This window comes from Erythrolamprus reginae, chromosome 1 (genome assembly GCF_031021105.1).
Source record: "Erythrolamprus reginae isolate rEryReg1 chromosome 1, rEryReg1.hap1, whole genome shotgun sequence".
NCBI classification, from domain to species: domain Eukaryota; kingdom Metazoa; phylum Chordata; class Lepidosauria; order Squamata; family Dipsadidae; genus Erythrolamprus; species Erythrolamprus reginae.
In genome coordinates, this window is record NC_091950.1 from 125,017,682 (window position 1) to 125,039,686 (window position 22,005).

The window sequence follows — 22,005 nt, forward strand, 5'->3', positions numbered from 1 at the left end:
GTATTACTGCCAAAGCTTTTTCTTAATGCTCATTTATTCCCAGTGTAAAAAAAATTCTCTTGCAGAAAACTCATGTTTCTAATTTCCTATTATTTCTTATATATGGGCGCAATAATATACTGTTAATTATCACTGTACAACATAATGCTGCTGACATCGAGGTGTATTGCTTTGTTTCATCTAAGGAGAAGACTGAGGCCAATAAAATAATTCCAAATCTCAAAATTTTGTTAGTGAAGAATTGTCTGGTTTGTGTAATTCACTTATTTTTGATGGGACTGTACACTCCCCTAAAAAAAATAAGGCATATCTCAAGATTCCTCACAAGGAAGGATCAATATAGCTCCAGTGTCAAAAAGCACTTTTTTTCCTACTTTGAGCAAGATTATAAAACAAGACAAAGCAATACAAGTGTTAAAATATATTAAATCATAAATCCTAGAGCCGTAACTGAGTGTTGTTGTCTTCAATAATTAGTTATACTTAATGCCAAGCAAATATCTGCGGTTATACTAGAATCCACAGATATTTGCTTGGCATTAAGTATGGAAAGGGCATTTTTTTCTTGTGGTCCTGATTAGTACAAATTAAGGGTTCTGAATTAGATTGCTACAGGTTCACGCGCACAATTATGCACGTGCAACACTTCTACACATGCACAGAAGTTTCAGGGGTGGGTGGTCAGAGCCTCATGCTGCCACTACAGGTTCTAAGAACCTGTCTGTAATTCACTTATTTTATTCTGATTCTGTACAATACCCCCCCCCCCCCGATATGTACCGGTTCCATTTGAGATGCTGTGTACATTTGAATTAGTACTTACCAAGAATTTTGCTAATGTTGGAGTTGTGCATGTCAGGAAAAGCTTGAAGAATTTTCCTGCGTTCATCCTTTGCCCAAACCATGAAAGCATTCATTGGTCGTTTGATGTGCGGCTCACTGGTGCTTCGTCCCCGGGCATCTCTGTAGACTCGCGCTTCAGCCACAGTAGCACCTCCTGTTGGCCAACAATAATACTGCTGTAGTTTAGCTGCAGAGCCATTCATTGCTTTACTTCCTGTAATGCCAGAGCAGGAAGAAAGGAGATGGATGCCAACATTACTATTAGGGATTAGGGAAAATTTCATAGGTCCTTCTCATTTGCTTTTTTCCCAAATTATGAATGAAATGAATACTAAATTCAGCTATCAATTTAAACAATTTTGGTGTTTCTTGGATACTTGTTATCCTTCTCTTGAGCAATGGGTGTAACAGGTTTGTGATACTTGACTGAAATATTGGGATAAGACACTGATATGCTGTACATTTAAAATAATGTACTGTACATTTCCACAAAAAGAAAGTGATGCAAATAATGATTAACATTAAGTGCATCATAGGAACAAAATATAACTGTTATAATTATGACAAGACAAAAATAAGAAAAAATATTTTAGATCGCTGCCCACATGCATGACAAATCCTGGTTCTGCAACCCAACAAGACAGACACAGACTTCAGAGGATAATTAGAACTGCAGAAAAAACAATTGCTACCAACCTGCCTTCCATTGAGGACCTTTATACTGCACGAGTCAAAAAGAGGGCTGCGAAAATATTTAGACACCTCACATCCTAGACACAAACTACTTCAACTCTTACCCTGAAAATGATACTATAGAGCACTGCAGACCAGAACAACTAGACACAAGAACAGTTTTTTCCCATATGCCATCGCTCTGCTAAACAAATAATTCCCACTGTCAAACTATTTACATTGCACTACTATTAATTTTCTCATTGTTCCCATCATCCATCTCCTCCCACAAAATACTGTATGACTGTAACTTTGTTGCTTCTATCCTTACAGTTTATATTGACTGGTTCCTAATATGATTTGATTGCTTATTTGTACCCTGACTATCATTAAGTGTTGTACCTTATGAATCATAAGTTATGAATGAACCATAAGTTATGATTCTTGATGAACTTTTCTTTTATGTACACTGAGAGCATATGCACTAAGACAAATTCCTTGTGTGTCCAATCACACTTGGCCAACAAAATTCTATTCTATTCTATTCTATTCTCAATGACTCTTAAATCTTGATGAAAACTAAGCTGATAGAAATCCGCAAAGCACTTTTGATTTTATAGTGTAGATAAGTTTTATATTGTCTTCAATTTTGAATCTATTTTTTTCAATTACATAGAAACCTAACTCTGCCAACTGTTGTAAAAAAACCATCAACTGTAGCTTAAGCACACAATTATTTTGATTGTTCTGTACAAGCAATTCATTTTTATGGATAAAATTATGGAGCAGTGGATGCATAACTAATATGTTACCTTTTTGCCAGCATGTCTACAGTACATTAATTTCATTTAAAATGCACTGACCATACAGGATAAATTGATTTCACTTTATATGATGTTGACAGCCATGTTTATTGTGCAGTGAAATGTAGTGTAGCTTCAGGCTGACAATATCCATCAACAGAGGGCAATATGTTGACTGCTGGGCCAGATGAAGACATACATTATCCTAGAAGCAAAACACTTACTTATATGTGACACTGTCTTCTCTTAAGGATCACCAGAGTAATTTATGAAGTCCTCAATATCATTACTTTAAAAGTGACACCAGTTTTACCACAGCATGCAGATAAAAGACAAGTCTGCTGTGAATGTCAAATGCAGTATTTTAACAGTAACATAAGTTTAACTACTGTGCCATAGCTTTCAACATTTTCTAGCAGTAACTATTACTGCAGTCTGTCTATCATAACACCAAGTAGATGGAAATGTACCTGGTATCGAATAGAAAACAGTACACCCAGAATGGAGTCTTGCTGCAGAAACTCAATGTGTAATTCTGCATTTACAGTGTCTTTCATACCAGCACTCTAATTGGATTTTAGTCTCAGGTTTCATTGTTATTTCAAATATGAAAGCACAAACACATTGATACCACTCAGTTTTAAATTCCTAAATGTGCAGTAGGAATCTATGAGATCTTAATGTTCCATGTCTATCTCTCTCTCTGTGTGTATGAGTTTGTGTGTATATGTGAGAGAGAAAGAGAGAGGAGACAAACTATATTTTTTAACACGCAGAATAAGCATTTATGCCTTAATCATCCAACTTCTGGTGGTTTAAACAGCTATCTAAGTCCGTGGTTCTCAACCTTTCTAATGCTGCGACCCCTTAACACAGTTCCTCATGTTGTGGTGACTCCCTAACCATAAGTCTAGCACCAATTATCCCAACAGAGCTTTAAGCTGATTGGCAGGAAGGTCAGGGGGACACCCCCCACTGTAAACGCCTGATTGGTCGGATTGCAAAAATATGTTCCAAGGCGCCAGAATAGAAGCTTTACTTCCTAACACCATGGGAAATTTGTCTTTTCCCATGGTCTTAGGTGACCCCTGTGAAATGGTCATTTGATCCCCAAAGGGGTCCCGACCCCCAGGTTGAGAATCACTGATCTAAGTCAATGTATATTTGGGGATCAGATAAGATAAGAGATCAGATAAGAGATTTCCCCTCCCAGTCTCAAAATGTTGCCTCATTATGGTGGGAGTGTGTTCCAGTGAGAATGAAGAACAACTGGCATGTACATCAAGAACATATTCTCCTAGCAAGAGGGTCATCTCACCTAAAACAAGCAGGCAACTAACTAGGAAGGGATTGGAAATGGATGATCATGTTAGCGACAAGAACAAAGACTTAATTTCATATTGCACAATAAAAGGCAGCAGCAAACCTCTCTTACATTTTATCAAGAAAATGATGTGGACAGAAAATACAAAGTAACTGGCAATATAGTACACGACATTGGGACTCTGAGGTTGAATGGTACTCAACATGCTACTGAAAAAGAGCTTTGGACATTTTACTAATAGTGTTTTTGACACTGCTAGAGGAAAACCTTCTAGATATATTATTGCTAGTGTTGCCAAGTAGAACAAAAAAAATCTAAAGGTGCAAAAATATTGAGAACATGAAACACAAGAAGCATACGCATGGAAATGCAACACAATGAAAGATGCAATTAATCAATTACATGTTAATATTTTAGATGTCAGGGAACTGAAATGGTCTAGGTTGGACATTTTTTTCAGTCATAAGATCCCACTGAAGAATGTTATTTATTTCATTTTAAGGAAGGACATAGCAAAAACGGTATTGATATGTCAACTTAATTTTATAAATGAATTAATCATTCAATATGACAATTCTCCAAATTTACAGCAGTGATAAGAACACTATCAGAAGAGCTGAAGGGATAGGTTGGAGGCAGATCATCCTGAGGAAGTCACTAAGACATGGTAACAGTTTGATGGTGTATAATCAATATAAGATGACAGTTTATAGGAAGAGACTCAATTCAGCCAAGTCCATGAAGTAGAACAAATCTATCCTGTTTTGGATGAGATTAGTCTCTCTGATGCAATGCATTTGCAGACAGGGATTCTATTGGATTCAGACCACCCCTGAAAATCTAAGAAATTTATAGTGACACAAGCATAGAATTCTAGAACAAACACAATCCTTCCTGACTAGAGATACCCCAACTTCAACCATCCACGCCCTAGTAACCTATTTAAACTAGTGCAATATAGTGGAACTACCTCTTGAAAGCTTAGTAAATTTAAAAATAGTGTTGCTAAGATACTAATTGGGACCGACTATTTTGTTAGTTCTTAAAATGGTATCGAGCCAAAAGACTTTGCTGTCGCTGGCAAAAATATTGTTTATACATCTGGCAGCAGGGAAGATTTGTTTGTGCAATAATTTTTGCTGGAATGACAGTTGGTATTTTGGTAAGATATACCTATGGCTAGATACAACACCCATCCACCCCGGCCTGCTATTGTACGGTAGTTACCAGACAGCCTGAATCAGCATATGAGAAACATCATCTGATTGGAAAAGCAATGCCTCAATTTCTTTAGAAATGTTCCTCATCAAAAACATATTGAAGGCATTGAATTAGTTTACCAGGTTCTTACAATCATCTTGGTCTAATCTTGCAGATCTAATACAAATGACCAGTATATATTTCTGCACTCCTAAGCAATCAGTAAGAAATATTTGCTGAAATATAAACTGTAAATTATTTGGAGATATTAAATCCCAAGATACATTTACTAAAGCAAAAGGAGAAGACTCTCCCCTGGCATTTAATTTATTTTATTTGTTAAGAAACAATTATTAATCAGAGTTATAAATCACAAACATAACAAGAAAATCGTGCAACTTCTATCTCTGTCTGTCTTGAGCAAGCCTACACTTGAAAGATTTGTAAATAAAGCCAGTAAAACCTTGAACTTCTCTGCTTGATTTCTGAGTGAATATTTGTGCTTCGGCCTAAGGGCTGCTACAAAGGAATGTGTGTTAAATGAGCTTCTGCAAATAATTAACCATCATGTAATATTCCATACTCTTAAACATCTTACCACTATAGGAAGATGTTCAGCATTATTATAAATGACAGAGTGCTTCTGTTATAATATTTACTATATCATAGATTCATTGTTAATTTACAAAGGCTACAGTGATTTAGTTAAAAAGTGAAAGATATCAATATTTGCTCCTTGCAAGCTTAAATTTTAATTTCTTAAGAAATAAATTATTTGTAAAATTACAAATAATTGCTACAGCATTTAAACATCAGCCAAAAGGGTTTTAAAAAAAAATCTTTAAAACGCTTATGGAATTTCAAAAACTTTGCAACTTCCAGTAACTAGAGATGGATATGTGTTAACCCAGGCTGCAGTCTGCCTAGGTTTATACTAGCTGAGATTTATGAATGTAGAAGAATCTACTTGTGCACTGAAATGCTCCTCAAATTTTTGTAATATGATTCGCCGCACAAAATGTATGCACATGATATCAAGAAAAATGGGATTAGTTGGGGAAAGTGTACAAAAACAACCGTACATTAGAAAAGGATGTAATGTAACAGTGAGACAGAAATGGAGAACAATTATCAGAAGAAACATCAGTGTTAGAGAAAGTAAAAAGTTTAGCTTGGCCTCAAAAGTACGGTGTGTTTGTGTGTTTGTGTGTGTGTGTGTTCCAGTAGCAAACAACAGATTTTATAGCATGTTTTTATGGAGACAGATAGCTGGGCTCTAAATCTTAAATTTGAAACAGTATGCTGAAAGCACATTTGCTGAAGACAAACAGACTATATGGCAGTGTACCATTTGTAATTCAGTCACAAAAGCATAGCTTTCTGAAGTGCAGAAACTACAAGAAAAGGATTAAGATTTGGTTCAAAAAAATATAATAGTGTTAGCTGTGGCTCTGCATCATTTCAGATTTATTTACTCCTTTAGCTGAGCCTTTAAATATGGTATCATGGGAATCATGATGCTATAATTACAGGTTTCAATTTAAGGGGGTAAAAGTGAGCTAAATATTCAAAATGTGTTTTGTGATGCCTTAACAATTATGACTTTTTTTACTTCATACATCTTTATGCTAGATTTATATGAAATTTATTTAGAAGTGTAGAATGTGGATTTATTTAGAAGTGTAGATGTGGATGTTCATGTGTGTGCATATATGTGCATACATACTCAGGTATATATCTGTTTTAGAGTTATGGTTGACCTATGTGATGACAAAAACTCATGTGATAATATATTTGCAATTCAAATGCATTACATGTTATTTTATTTTATTTATTTATTTTGTCAAGTATGTATTAGATAACAGATATAAGTATAAAAATGATTATGAATTCAAGAAATTAATATGAATATAAAGGAGTATTAGAACAGGGATGGTAGACATGCTGGTGAGGTTGACTGTAGATAATGTAAGGGTAAAGTTTTGGGGGTTTGGGGAAGAAACCACAAAGTCAGGTAATGCATTCCAACATTGACAACTCTGTTACTGAAGTCATATTTTCTGCAATAGGTTTGTATCGTAGGTTTGTATCTGTTCTGTCGGGCTCTCTGGTAGAATCCTCCCGAAAATTGACAGGTACAAATTTCAGACACACACACACACGTTTGAAAATTCAAAACAATGTTCTTTATAACGAAAATTCACTTAAACCAAGCCCTCTTTTTGTCTAGCAAAGAGCACTCGTCTCCAAACAAACTGATAATTGGTACAAGTCCCTTATCAGTTCTGAGATACTTAGCTTGCAGCTGTGAGGCAATTCACAGTCCTTCTTCTTTCACAAAGTGAAACACCCTTTGCTCTGCTTTAGTTTCAAAGTGGGGAAAAAGCAACACACCAAGGTCGAAGTCAGCAAGGCAGGCACGAAACACAACGATCAGATAATCCTCCACAATGGCCAAACCCACACGCTACTCTTTATAGCAGCCTCACTAATTACCACAGAGGACTCTTCTCATAAAATATCTCTGGACTCGCTTGATTGTATTAATGTCTGTTATGCAGTGTGGGTTCCAGACAGTGTATCCTGTATTCAAGGATTGGTCTACCAAAAGTTTTTGTATGCCCTAGTTTGCAGTTCAATATTGCCGGATATTTCTATGTCCATAGTCTTAGCCAGTGAATTCTCAGAGCTACATATTCCATACAGCTAAACGGTACCAAGATGGAAAACATTATTCGATTTGGTAGTCAGACAGCTTTCTCCTATTCTTTTAAATGAAGTTACATTTACTGGGGGTTCCAATAGCAAATGTTCCTGGATAAAGAGCCACAAGTATATAGAAACATAGAAGACTGACGGCAGAAAAAGACCTCATGGTCCATCTTGTCTGCCCTTATACTATTTCCTGTGTTTTATCTTACAATGGATATATGTTTATCCCAGGCATGTTTAAATTCAGTTACTATGGATTTATCTACCACGTCTGCTGGAGGTTTGTGCCAAGGATCTACTACTCTTTCAATAAAATAATATTTTCTCACGTTGCTTTTGATCTTTCCCCCAACTAACTTCAGATTATGGGGAAAGATCAAAAGCAACGTGAGAAAATATTATTTTACTGAAAGAGTAGTAGATCCTTGGAACAAACTTCCAGCAGACGTGGTTGGTAAATCCACAGTAACTGAATTTAAACATGCCTGGGATAAACATATATCCATCCTTAGATAAAATACAGGAAATAGTATAAGGGCAGACTAGATGGACCATGAGGTCTTTTTCTGCAGTCAATCTTCTATGACTGATGCTTTAAATCTTTACCAGTATTTAAGCAATCTATATTAATTTATTTACAATTTCTAGACTATGGAATATTTGCAGGTCACTGACCTATCAGAATAAGTACAACTATCATAACAGATATAACAGCAACAGCATCCATAACAAACTAGCATTGGTTTGAAAGAGAAACATGTTCCTTTTTCATAGATACAAAATAGAGAATCTATATTCAAGGCAAAGAAGACATGTAAATCCCCCCCCCCCCCCAGAAAAAAACCCAGCCCTGAATTGTGATATTCTCAGCCAGCATGGCTGGAGAAGACAGGTCTCTTTTCTATGCCCTACTCCATTCTCCTGAAACACCAGCCAGAAGAATCAAAGGGAATTCCCTAAGGTCAGCTCTGAGGAAACATAAACCTCTAATTCAATAAACGCAGCTACTGCTCTGAAAAAAAGCTTATTATTGCAGCATCCATATGGAATCAATTGTGCATTAATGACTAATCAATCCCTCCCTTTTCTATTCTACTTATAGTGTCACAAGCCATGTTTAGATTAGACCATTTCCTGCTTAGGATCGCTCAAGATGTCTTTTGTTCTTCCAGGGCTGCTCTGATGGAGGCAGCTTAAACAAACACCCAGCCCAAGTGGCGCAGGAGTTATAAACTGCCATATGTGAATGAACAAAGGGGCCAGACTAAAGCCTTTTGTGGTATTTGTTAATGTTTTTCATCTGAGCTTTAAAAGACCTAATGACTTTGCAGTGAGTTGATGCATGTGGCTCGTGGCTTTGTAAAATGAAGGAAATTTTAGCCCTTTAGATTTCAACATTTATTTCCCACTGAGCCTAGAGTTCCTTTTTGAGCATTTCATTTGTTTTACACTGTCAAATATAGCTCTGTCTTCTTCTCATCGTGTTCATGAGAATGGGGATGATGTTCATACCAATGGGAACGTCAACCCCATAGAATTATCATGTCTTTGGCTTTGGGGAAAGAAAAAAAAATCTTCCTAACTTACTTGGAAATAAAATAATTTCCTCATGAACTTTAAAAAAAGGCAATATAAATATTTATCCGTTTCAGTTTGTGTGTGCCACAGGGCTCAACACTCTCTCTGTTGTTGATTAACATCTACATGGAACTGCTACGTTAGGTCATACACAAATTTGGGGTCAGGCATCATCAATAAGCTGATGATACCCAATTATACATCTTGACTCCAGGCAAACAATGGGATCGCCTCCTCCCTCATACTTCACCGCAGCCAGTAAGGGCCCACAGAGTTGGCCTTCTCCAGGTCCCATCTGCCAAACAATGTCAGCAGGCAGGACCTCATGGAAGAGCCTTCTCTGTGGTGGCTCTGCCCCTTTGGAACCAACTGCCTCCAGAGATCTGCATTATCTCCAACCTAACGGTCTTCCAGAAACCATTAAGACCTGGCTTTTCTGGCAGGCCTGGAATTAGGCTGATTGCAAGTACATACTTGCAATTAGCCTAATTCCAGGCCTGCCGGAAAAGCCAGGTCTTAAAGGCTTTCATACATATGTTTTTTATATTATTGTTATCATTGATTTTTATTATTAGATTTTAACTGTTTTTATTGTTGTTGTATTTATTCTGATTGTGAGCCGCTCAGAGTCCGTTTGGAGTAAGTGGCATATAAATTAAACAAACAAACAAACAAACTGATGCTGACAAAATTTATTTATTTATTTATTGGATTTGTATGCCGCCCCTCTCCATAGACTCAGAAATCCTGGCCCAATACATGGAGGTTTTATGGTTCTGGCTGGAGAGGGCCTTTGCATGAATTTATTTGGTACATGAGTTGTACCCAGTGATGGGCTCCTACAGGAACGGTCAGGAACGCATTTCTAGTAGCAAAATTTGGAGCTCCACCCCAGAGCACCCAATTTGTGCTGAAAGATGTTGAAACAAAATACATAAGACACATCCATGGTGTGGTAGTAAAAATTTTGGTAGCCCATCACTGGTTGTACCCATTCTAGTACTAAGAAACTCTTCAGACAGTCACTTACTGTGAGGCCTCAAGAACCATGAAAGAAATGTGGACTTACTTCTGAGCAGTTTCCTTTATTGTTCCTCACCAACACACAGAAACCAAAGCAAACGTTTTGCATGAAACTAAAGCAGCTATTTGCATCACTATACAGATACTCTGAAAAGAGTTGGGGAGAATCTTTCTTAACTTTCTTCCTCCAACCAAAGTTTCTATGCTTCGCTGCCTTTTTGCCATCTGACATGCAGACCTGCCCCATCTGGGAATCCAGACTATATTTCACCACAGCTATGGTCACCTGCCTGGATTTGTGCAATGTTCTACACAGAAGTGATTTTGAAATGTCTCCCCACCAAACAAACAGCAACAACTGGTTCTGAATGCAGTGACATGGGCAATGATGGATGTGCTAAATTTGCCCAAGTGCCCTCACTGTTTAATGAATTACTGTGGAAGTTTTTAAGAAGATGTTGGATAACTATTTGTCTGAAGTAATGTAGGGTCTCCTGCCCAAGCAGGGGGTTGGACTAGAAGAACTCCAAAATCCCTTCCAACTCTATTGTTGTTGTTGTTGTTGTTGTTGTTGTTACTACTATTTCTACTACAGTAGCCACCAATTGTCTATTGGGTTCAATTCATAGTGCTGATTATTTTCTGTGAAGATTTTCATCGCATAATGAATGGCTGTGTACTTACGTAATGTCTTCTCTTTGTATGTTTGTGTCTGTCTAGTGAGGTTAGGAAGAGTGGGTAAACTTTGGATCTCATCAATCAATGTCATACAGCAGAGGTCTTCAAACTTGGCAACTTTAAAACTTGTGGACTTCAACTCCCAGAATTCTCCAGCCAGCATTGCAAGACTCATTTAACCACTGTATTGCTTACCAATGGGAATTTAGGGCTCAATTGCAGTTGTAAGTTGAGGACTTCCTGTATAACACTTTTCACTCTAAAAACAATCACCCCACAGGAAACACGTGTTCGTGTTTCAACTAACTTTTCTGTTAAGAGTCATTACACACACTGCTTTGTAGGTATGCAGTCTGCATTGGTGGCCGATCAATTTCCGGTCACAATTCAAAGTGTTGGTTATGACCTATAAAGCCCTTCATGGCATCGGACCAGAATATCTCCGAGACCGCGTTCTGCTGCACGAATCCCAGCGACCGATTAGGTCCCACAGAGTGGGCCTTCTCCGGGTCCCATCAACTAAACAATGTTGGTTGGTGGGCCCCAGGGGAAGAGCCTTCTCTGTGGTAGCCCCGACTCTCTGGAACCAGCTCCCCCCAGAGATTAGAACTGCCCCTACCCTCCTTGCCTTTCGTAAACTCCTCAAAACCCACCTTTGTCGTCAGGCATGGGGGAATTGAGATATCTCCCCAGGCGTATGCAATTTATGTATGATATGTTTGTATGTATGTCTGCTTAATAATGGGGTTTTAAAAAATATTTTAAATTGTAAATTATTAGATTTGTTATGAACTGTTTTATTGGGTTGTGAGCCGCCCCGAGTCTACGGAGAGGGGCGGCATACAAATCTAATAAATAATAATAATAACAATAATAATACACAGGTAACAAAACATATCCAAGTATATTCCAGCACACCTGTTTGTAACACATGCACCCCTCCCCCAAAACACAATGCTTCAGAAAAGCTCAGACTTTAGTGTCTTTCTCTCAATAAATAGCTGTGTCGTGTATTGTTTCTTTTGGCATTACAACTTGGCTCAAGAATCAATGTTGTTGGAAGAAGGAGGAGGAGGAGGAGGGAGGAGGAGGAGGAGGAGGAGGAGGAGGAAGAAGAAGAGGAAGAGGAAGAAGAAGAAGAAGAAGAAGAAGAAGAAGAAGAAGAAGAGGAAGAAGAAAAGAAAAGAAGAAAAGCCAAAATGTTGAAATGCCCAGTGCCAATATTATCAACATCCTAAGGGAGGCAATTGTTGCTTTCCCCAAATTGTCACTCATTTGAACTGCTGTGTAGCTCAAAAGGAAATAGTTCCTGGGTATGTTCTTCCGTAAAAGACCCCTGTATTCTTTTATATAAAATACTTCAAAACAATGTTGGTAGTTGGACTGACATTGTGGATCCTTTGCGATAGGACAGAAGAAGAGTTTATGGAGAACAAAGGACCAAGTCACTATGGGCTGGTTTGTCAGCATTCTTTCCAGAAAAATGTCTTTTGTCTTTTTCTGTCTCGTGATACCTTTCCTCCCTTGCTCTCTTGTTCGCTCTCCTAACTGTCATAGCAACTCTCCTAAATATTTATCTGTGACAGATACTGGCTACAAGAGACATTCTTTCCTCTTTATTTTATGAAACACTGTCACAGAAGTGGGGGGGGGGGGTCATCCATGTAGTTTCTGTTCCTTACAGCTCACCAGAGGAGGGTATTAAACAATTTAACTCACAATTTTGGCTTTTTCTGGTGGGCTGCCACAATTGACTGGTTTGCATAGAACTCAGAGATTGTTTCACACACTTTTTTTTCTCTTTCCCTTTTTTTCTGATAGATTTTTCAGAAACCTGTTTTGCTTTTCAAGGGGAAATTCCTTTGTTTTTCTTTTGCAAGTTGGACGCTGTTCACATTCTGACCGCAGCTGTGCCTTTTGTTACTTGAGTATGACACTTTTCATTGTTCTGCCTGCAAATTCAAGTTTACTTATAAACTGAGCAGGAAATGGAACTAACTTGAACTGGTTCTTTTCCCATTCCTCACAATGAACCAATATTAAGTGATACTAGCTTTCTGGCCATCTGACCATGCGCCTTTTCTTTTTCATTTCCCATTGTAAAGTTTTGATATATGGAGGACTTTAAGTAATCTTTTGAAATGGAAAATAAAATATTTTTTCTTCCTGCTGGGCAACAGACCTGAAAAAAACTAAATAATGCTCTGAGTACGTCAGCAAAGTCTGATGGGAATAGTGAAGAGTGCATGGCAACTGGAAAAGAACTTCTAAATTGGTTCAGCTGTCCTGCCAATAAAAGCATTTTATTGCCACAAAAATAAGATTTATGAAAAGAATATAGATTTATCTCCTAGTACATATATGAAATTGGAAATACCTTCTTTTTTAAAAACAAAAAAACCCTTGGTCTCAGAAACTGTACAATAAAAGTCAGCACTCGCTCTCCGTAATTGTTATTAGATTACAGTGTGGGACAAATGGTACAAATGAGAAACCAGCAAGGAAAATTTGGCATTCTCTCTTCAAAGGCCAGTAGAAGATTGTCTAGAAAAATCAGAAGTTAGAATCAAGAACACATGAACTGTTAACGTCATTTTATAATACCTTGGTAAGGCCATACTTGGAATATTGCATCTAGATTTAGTCACCACGATGTAAAAAAGATGTGGAGACTCTATAAAGAGTGCAGAGAAGAGCAACAAAGATTATTAGGGGACTGGAGGCTAAAACATATGAAGAACGATTGCAGGAACTTGTTGTGGTTGGCTCTGGCCCAAGGAATGTGGAGGTGGATGTGCGGGAAACATCCACATGCCACAGGCCTGTTTTGCTTCCGATAGTATCTCCCGACGAAGGCTCCTCTGACGAAGGAAGCGTGAGTAGCAGGGAAGGGGGGAGTTTTGCAGACAGCCCAGGAGGAGATCAATCATCCTTATCATCCCTGGATTCTGAACAAGAACTTATGACAGATCCACGCATGCGTAGAGTGATGCATAGGAGAGAACAACTGAAGGATTATTACAGGAGATAAGTGAGGCCACCTGTGGTTGGGTGGGGCTGCTGTAATTAGTGCTACAGATAAAAATAACAGCGTGCTGGTTTAGTCTTGTGGAAGTTTATCTGATTCATCGTTTCGTCAAGATCGTGGTTTTGCTATTTCCCTGTTCAAGACTGTGTGTGGCCTTTCTGGACTTTGGAATTGGACTCATTTTCCCAGTTACTGGGTGAGAAATTGGATTGCATTTAACCTGTGCCTTGTGTGTACCAGAAAATACCTTTGACATTTAAAAAGGAGTTTTTTCTGCTTTTCTATTGATAAAGACTTTTTGGTTTTCCTTCTATCATTTGGTGTGTGTCTTTCTGGACTAATTACCATGTAATTACAGGTGGTTGGGACATGCCGGCAGAACAGAACTGGGAATGTCTAGTTTGATTAAAAGAAGGACTGGGGTGACATGATAGCTGTGTTCCAATATTTCAGGGGTTGCCACAAAGAAGAGGGAGTCAAGCTATTCTCCAAAGCACCTGAGGGCAGGACAATAAAGAAATAGGTGGAAACTGAACAAGGAGAAAAGCTACTTAGAATTAAGGAGAAATTTCCTGACAGTTAGAACAATTAATCCGTGAAACAGCTTTCCTCCAGAAGTTGTGAATGCTCCAACGCTGGAAGTTTTAAAGAAGATATTGGAAAACCATTTGTCTGAAGTGGTGTTGGTTATCCTGCCTAAGCAGGGGGTTGGACTAGAAGACCTCTAAGGTCCCTTCCAACTCTATTATATTCTGTTCAAGAGTTTCAGATCTCTGTTTAGGTGTTACCTTCACTTGTCCAATCCAACACTGGAGAAGCAGTGAGACACTGATGACCTACCCGAAGAGATGATCTCTAGGCTAAGAAGACAACATCTACAGCAAGGAGCCTTTGTATACATGGGTGGGTGTGTATACTTTTAAGACAAACTATATTTTAGCTGGAGTCATTATTGATGACTGTGGCGATTTTTTTTGTCGGCAAAAAAAATCACCACAGTCATGTGTGTGTGTGTAATTTCCTGACAAACCCCCCCACCCTCAGTCATCAAATAGACTTCAGATAAAATATAGTTTTTCTTAAAACTGGTTATAGTAGGTGGTAATACATAGTACAATAATGCACAGGCAGCTCTTGAAAAGTTAATCAAAGTCTTATCCAGTGCATCTGGATGAGAGAATATCAGGAAATATACATTTTATTTTATTATATTATATTATATTACATTACATTACATTACATTACATTATATATTTTATTTTATTTTATTTATTTTGTCAAGCATGTATATTAAGTATAAACATGAATATGAATATATAAAAGTACAAGTACAAGTATGATTTTGAGAACATGGTATTTTACAAAATACATGTGGACTTTAGGGCACGGACAATAGGCACACTAGTGTGCTTATGCATGCCCCTTACAAAACTCTTAGGAATGGGGTGTAGACAGTTAAAGTTTAAGGGCTTTGTGGAAGAAACTACAGAGTCATATAATGTACTTGAGGCATTAACCACTCTGTTGCTGAAGTCGAATTTTTTGCAATCAAGTTTGGGGTGGTTTACACTAAGTTTATATCAATTGCAAGATAGTGTATTATTGCGGGTGAAGCTGAAATAGTTGTTGACAAGTAGGACATTGTAATATATAATTTTGAATGCTACACTTAGGTCAGATTGAAGGTGGCATAGTTCTTAATTTTCTAGGCCCAAAATTTCAAGTCTAACTAACACGGTAATATTAGTTGGCCTGAAACAGAGTGATTGGCTCAAAGTTGCCCAACTGGCTTTCATGATTAATATAAAACTTGAATTCAGAGTCTCTTAACTTTCTAGACTGGTGCCTCAACCACTAGATTAAACATCTCAAAACATGTCATGTTTTTTTACAAAGAAATTTGTAATTTTTTTTACAAATAACCTTTTATCTAGAACTATTTATGAATTCAGAAAAAAGCAATAGCAAATATTACCCCACCTTCAAAAACAAAGAGATTCTTTCTTAAACTGGTATGAATTGAAACTATTTAAATTTTTATATATGTGATGCTGTGTTGAACTGATCCAAGACTTGCCAAAATGAAACCCAATATGGTTTCATCCTGTCTCTACAGAGAAGCTGACCCAAAGAAATTGAACTATATTTCTATACAGCTTCTTCTTCTGAATTTGAAGAAGATACACGATAAAGAATGTTCTCCAATAAAATGGACTGTCCATACACTCAATAATAATGGCCAGAGCACAATCTTTCTACCTTTTCATATGTCATAAGTGAAAGATGAGAGAAGAGAAAATAATAAATCAAGAGAAACTTCAATTTATGTTTTACTTTATCAATACGTAGTTATAAGTTTAAATCTTTTTCCTCCTCAATAATATTTTGCCATATCAAAACAAAATAAAAGGAATAGGTGAGAGTACTTCTGTATTGTTCTCTGTATCATTATTTACTTATTTTATTACTCTATAAACTTCAATAAGTGTAAGAGTTTAAGAAATCAAAATTAAGTACTTCTATTGACATAGAAATTTATACTAAAATATGATTGACATGGTCATTTATAAACAGTATTTCCAATAGAGCTGTCAACCAATTAGAGGCTTTTAGTTGATTAATAGCAATGTCTTTAACTGATCAATCAAATAACTAATTTAAATACACACTATGATGCTGAGTCTTTAATTACTGAAATCAATGGGAAGGTTTCCACTGATATAGGCAGAACTGGAGCTATAAACCAGGGAAAGTAACATTTTCACAAAAAAAGTTATGTACATGTAATCAATTAGTTATCAACATTCTTATATTTCATCTGAAGATTAAATTTCATTGTAATTAATTTTGCAGTCAATTAATAGATTGAATAATTCACCATGTAGTTTTCTCTTCTTCATTATTGTAATTAAAATGTATGTTAAAAAGTGAAGCAATATCCATTCAGATGACCTCACTAATACTTACTAATGAGTCCTCCTCCCTAAAGTAAGAGCATTGTAGCAGCTGAACCAATTAATGATTGGGTCCTTTTCCCGAAGATACTGAAGTGAAAACTGGGGTTTATCGGGGATGCTTCAACCTGGACTTCAGCCCAAAATAAGGAGTTGCGTTCAGTTATCTCAATGGGCCCTGCCAAACTCTATGAAATGTTGACTTCCACAGCAAAGTAGTCTCTGGCTATAAAAGCTCAATAGTATTATTTTTCTACATTTATTCACATGTAGAACAGCAGATGAAGACAATCTCACATTTCACATTTGGAGGTGACAGATGACTATATTCCTTGTATCTTAAGCAAAATTACTTTTTCACAGTACATGTTCAGCCCTTATATCTAGAGCATAATAAGAAAAAAAGAACTCATAGACATGAATATTATTTACGCATAAAATCTGATTATGTCACTCTACTCAAGAGCAATTTTAAGTTGATATGGATCTGCACAGGTAACATATGGATTGAACCTAGGAATGTTTAAGAACAATTTCAGTAGCCTCCTAGTAATAAACCAGAAAGTACACATTGTGTGATTCCATTTTATAATCAGACTTTATGCTTCCACACAACTTAGGAATCTATGCTTCAAATGCAGACAGATGGCATTAGCTGCAGTATTATTTCAGATATTCAGCCTTAAAGTGATGAAATAAAACAGTGCTCATCAATTCAATCCATTTGTTTCAATAACTCACCTTCTGCATCTTCTGGCCTTGTAAGATCAATGACTCCTGGACCTAGCTTTCCATCTTCGCTGGGTTTCCCTGATAGCTGTGGGCCTAAAGTCTCAAAGCGTGTTCTTTCCTGCCAAAGAAAAAGGAAAAAATTCAGCTTTAAAAAAAAAAAGTGTTCACATATGTTAATTTCCAATTCTTTCTTAACCTCTGATTACGCATGCATCTTGTCAAATTATAAGTGCAGCTTCCAACAATCGATCCAGTTCAAATAAGAGTAGGATAGGGAAGTATTATTGTGATTTAGACAGGGTTAAAACTGAAATTTCAGAAATCACCATCAATCAACAGTGAATAATTAACTTTTCCTAAATGACTTGCATTTTAGAAATACTAAAGTTCACGACCTGGATAGGACTTTCTATTAAAACCTGCTACTAATTCAGTGGAAAAAATATAACCAGTAGCACAATCAACATCGCATTCCTAGAGATCTGAATTTGCAGAGGCACCCTTGAGAAATGCAAGCATGAATTTTATGCAAGAGGGTTTCAAAGACAAGTATTTCAAAAAAGGAATAGTAGATGACAGAAATAGTACTATTATTTTGCCTAGGAATTTGAGATAAATCTCCATGGGATTTTTTTTAAAAAAAAAGGCTATGAAGAAAAAGAAATGACAGTGTTTCTTCCTTGAAAAACATAAAATTTGAGTGCTGAAAACATATATGGTAAAACTGCAGCACTAAAAACAATAGTCAATATATAGGTTGATGTCAACCAGGATTTCCTCATACCAGAGAGCAAAACCAGTCATAGGGCAACATTATATTCTCTTACTTTTTGTAACTGACAATTATATATTACTTTCATGCAAAAAGAGAGTTATGCCTTTGGGGTACTTCTGAAACCTGAACATGGCATTATGTTTGAATGTCACTTCATCACAGACATGAAATATCAGATTTTTGGTTTTGTTCACAGGATATATTTGTTAAATCTCACATATTACACAGCAAAACAGTGCTGATTGCTCTTCTCTCTATTGTTTGATGAGCTAATATTGCCTTGGACATATTAGACATTGGAATGAAAGCAGTTATGTTTTCATACATAGAGAAAGACCTAAGCAGCTTGATGTTGCTGTTAAAAATTAAGAACACACTTAACCTCCAGAACACCAGTTATTTGCTCAACTCTCTTAACAGTGATTCTGTTTATTAATAAGTGTGTATATATTCGACACAAAAATATGTAACCCTTCCCTGGTGCGGAGCTGAAGGGATTGGATACTGTAGCCTAGAGGATAATTCTCAGCCTTACAAGGCAAAGGTTGCAAGTTCAAGTCCCAGTGGGTATGGCTAGCTGATGAGGCCAAAATAAGGCCGAAATAGATCTATCCTAGTCTCCCTTAATTTTCAAATTCAGCAAAAAAACATGTGACATATATATATACACACACATACACACACACACACACACAATTCAAGGCGGCAAACATACTCAATCCTCTTGTCTTCTACTTTTTCCACAACAACAACAGCCACCCTATGAGGTTTGTTGGTTTGAGGGATAATGTTCCTCAAACCAACAAACCAAAATCCCCAGTCAGCCCTTCTGTATGAGGCAAAACTAGAACTCTCAATCTTCTGATTTCTAGTACTGGGATACTTGTTCATTCTCTCTCTCTCTCTCCCCTCCCTCAAACAAAAAACAAGGAACTAAGAAGGGGTATAAGAAGGTTTTGTTGGATCACATCAAATTGACAGCAACTAGATACTACAAACAAGGAATAAAATTCTTAATTGGTGTCATATGTGAATACAAATTTGGGCCATCATGCTAACTTTAAGAATAGAGAATGTGGTATGAACAAGGTTGTCCTTCAGGTAACCTAGAACTACCCTTACTTCTAGTTTAATATTAACATTTAGTGGAAACCAGTATAATTATAATGAACAATAGGTGTCACAAGCCTGGCCTCCCAGCATTTAACAATATGCTGCATCTACCCCTTAAACTGAACTTCATGAACCACCTTCTACTGTCCTACACTGGCCACCTAGTCTATAAATATGCAGCCTCAATGGTAGAACAGGGCATGAGAAATCACGCAGAGTTCCTCACAGCTCATCCTGACAAGGGTTACCTGAATCTGTGCGTGTTCCAAGGAAAGCAAATGCCGGCTGCCCCATCTCTCTTTTTCAGCATTCATATCTAGTCACAGTCTCGCCAAGCCTGCCAAAATGTGTGGTCCTTTCACACATGCAACATCCTACGGCTTCTGCTCTCCTCAGCCAAAGCAGAGACCCTACATTGTTATGTGCATATTCCATTTCAAAGTACAAATCAGATTATTGACCAGCAAAGCAATGAATAAAACCCAATGGCTGACAAACAGTCCCTTAAAAGTACTACCTCTATTCTCTCTCCACCAGTTCTCCAGAGAGTCTTTCTATTTTTCGGGGGAACACTGCATCCTTTCAGGACCACTGAAGCCTTTTTTATATCTTCCATGAAGAAAGGAAGATAATTATCCCTTATCTGTTTCAAAAACAAAAGAAAAAAAGAAAGAAAGGGGAATGGGTGATAAATTCCCAATATATTAGGAACAGCCTTATTATCTCTTTTCTCTGTTTATTTCTATACTTCTGCAAGAATTCACCCAGGAATTCCTCACTTTAAAACTCTGTTTTCTTTTTTCCAGAATGGGGCAATATAATACTAAAGACTTTGCCACGTAATAAATGCTAGCATTGTCCAGGATGAATTGCATTTGCATTACTTCTAGTTTGACTGACCAGGTGGTTTTATTAGCCTGGCATGGATGAGTCTTTGACAATCTGGGAGCAGGAGATTCTCAAATCAGAAAGCCCAGAGCAACTAACACACAACCCTGGCAAATGATGCTTGATCAGGTCTCCCACCTTACTTTTGTTGCTTATTCCACAGAGAGTTTGGATACCCTATGCACTATTCAATACCATATCAATGCAATCACATTTTGCCATCCCCTCTATTTATCTATTCTCTCACTTAACCCCCAAGATTCTTAAACCTGCCCTACTAAGATAGGAATCTTTCCACAAAATATCTTAACAAGGTACCTGAGATTTTCCTGGTAAAAGAATTTAAGTTTGATTAAAATGTAGAAAAAGAAAAATACATTCTACTTTAAAAAAAGACATCAACAGAACCATCTCTGTGTCATAGTATGCATATTTGAAATATCTTTCTAGTCATTCATTCTCTTTGATTCGCTCCAGAAAATATTCTGTGTTAAAAAAGAAAGTTTCCGAAAGAATATCAATATTTTGACATTCAGAAAGGAAAAATTACATGTTAAAGCACAGAACTGTAAAGAAGAGAAACTTGCATGATAATAACTAAAAGAATCAAGGTGTATTTATAATGTGCTATTTTTGAAGGGGAAATTGAATTCTACAATAATTCTCTCTGTATTTTTATTTCCCTTTTATTTTTCCACTTGAAAACAATAGTAGCTATTTTACAGCTTTTCTATTTTATAGAAAAGCAATTGAAAAGAAAAATTATTTCAACAGCAGTATTAGTGGTCTGCACTAAGACTATGTGAATATCTGAGGCAAGACAATTTAGGTAAATAATAGCATTTTAAACTGAGCTAAATTAAGCAAATTATTTTAAATGAAGACAACCAGCAAACTATCCATCTAGATATCAAATTTATCTTAACAAAAATATAGTTATTGTATTGTCCTGACAGATTCTATATTACTTTCTAAGTATGTAAGGCCAGAAAAATAAATATGTAAAAGTAAAGTAAAGTATCCTGGGTTATATAAGGATATACAATACTCATGGATACATATGGCATAGCTTCATGTGTTTTGTAGAAGTCATATTTCACGTCCATGTACTCTACTGTGTATACTATGGACTTACTTTTGCTCATTATAATATAACATGCTTCTCAAAGCTCTGAGCATGTTCTCTGAGTGAAACACCCCCCCACACACACACACATTCTATGAATCTTCTACAGACAAAAGGGCTCATAGAATTCCACTTGGAAACTAAGAGAACTAAAGTTTACACAGTTTACAATCTCTTTCAGATTATAAACAAGATTCTGAAGTGAGGGATCTTTGGTGCTCTCTAAGCTTGATTGTTTTCTTGTAGATGTTACATTACACAGACTAGGCTGATGATGTTACCTAGTCTGGATAATGAATGTCTTCAAGAAAACAATCAAGCTCAAAGAGCACCAAAGACCCATCATTTAGACCCTGAGCAACAATATTCTCCTTTATTGGTACCACATATGGGCACCAAACACTTGAGAAAGCAAGTAAATGGGGGGGGGGGAATACTGCCCACTTCCACCAGTAGCACTGATGATGTCACCTAGTTTGGGTAGTGAAATGTCTGCAAGAAAACAACTAAGCTCAGAAAGTACATTTCAACATGAGCTACAAATACTCTCCCTTAT

At 36.8% G+C, this 22,005-nt stretch overlaps 1 protein-coding gene across 26 annotated transcripts in view; it reads right to left on the bottom strand.

Moving 5' to 3' along the window:
- SOX6 (SRY-box transcription factor 6) overlaps nucleotides 1-22,005 on the bottom strand; it is a 546,353-nt gene that overhangs the window by 14,457 nt on the left and 509,891 nt on the right. For 14 of the 26 annotated variants that reach the window (XM_070764035.1, XM_070763967.1, XM_070763998.1 and 11 more), the window contains 3 exons: nucleotides 19,953-20,078; nucleotides 17,557-17,665; nucleotides 824-1,057 (listed from right to left, as the gene is read on the bottom strand). In XM_070764035.1, coding sequence (XP_070620136.1) covers nucleotides 824-1,057; nucleotides 17,557-17,665; nucleotides 19,953-20,078 — 469 coding nt within the window. The remainder of the gene's footprint in view (nucleotides 1-823; nucleotides 1,058-17,556; nucleotides 17,666-19,952; nucleotides 20,079-22,005) is intronic. The other 12 variants (XM_070764091.1, XM_070764079.1, XM_070764087.1 and 9 more) reach the window with 3 other exon arrangements.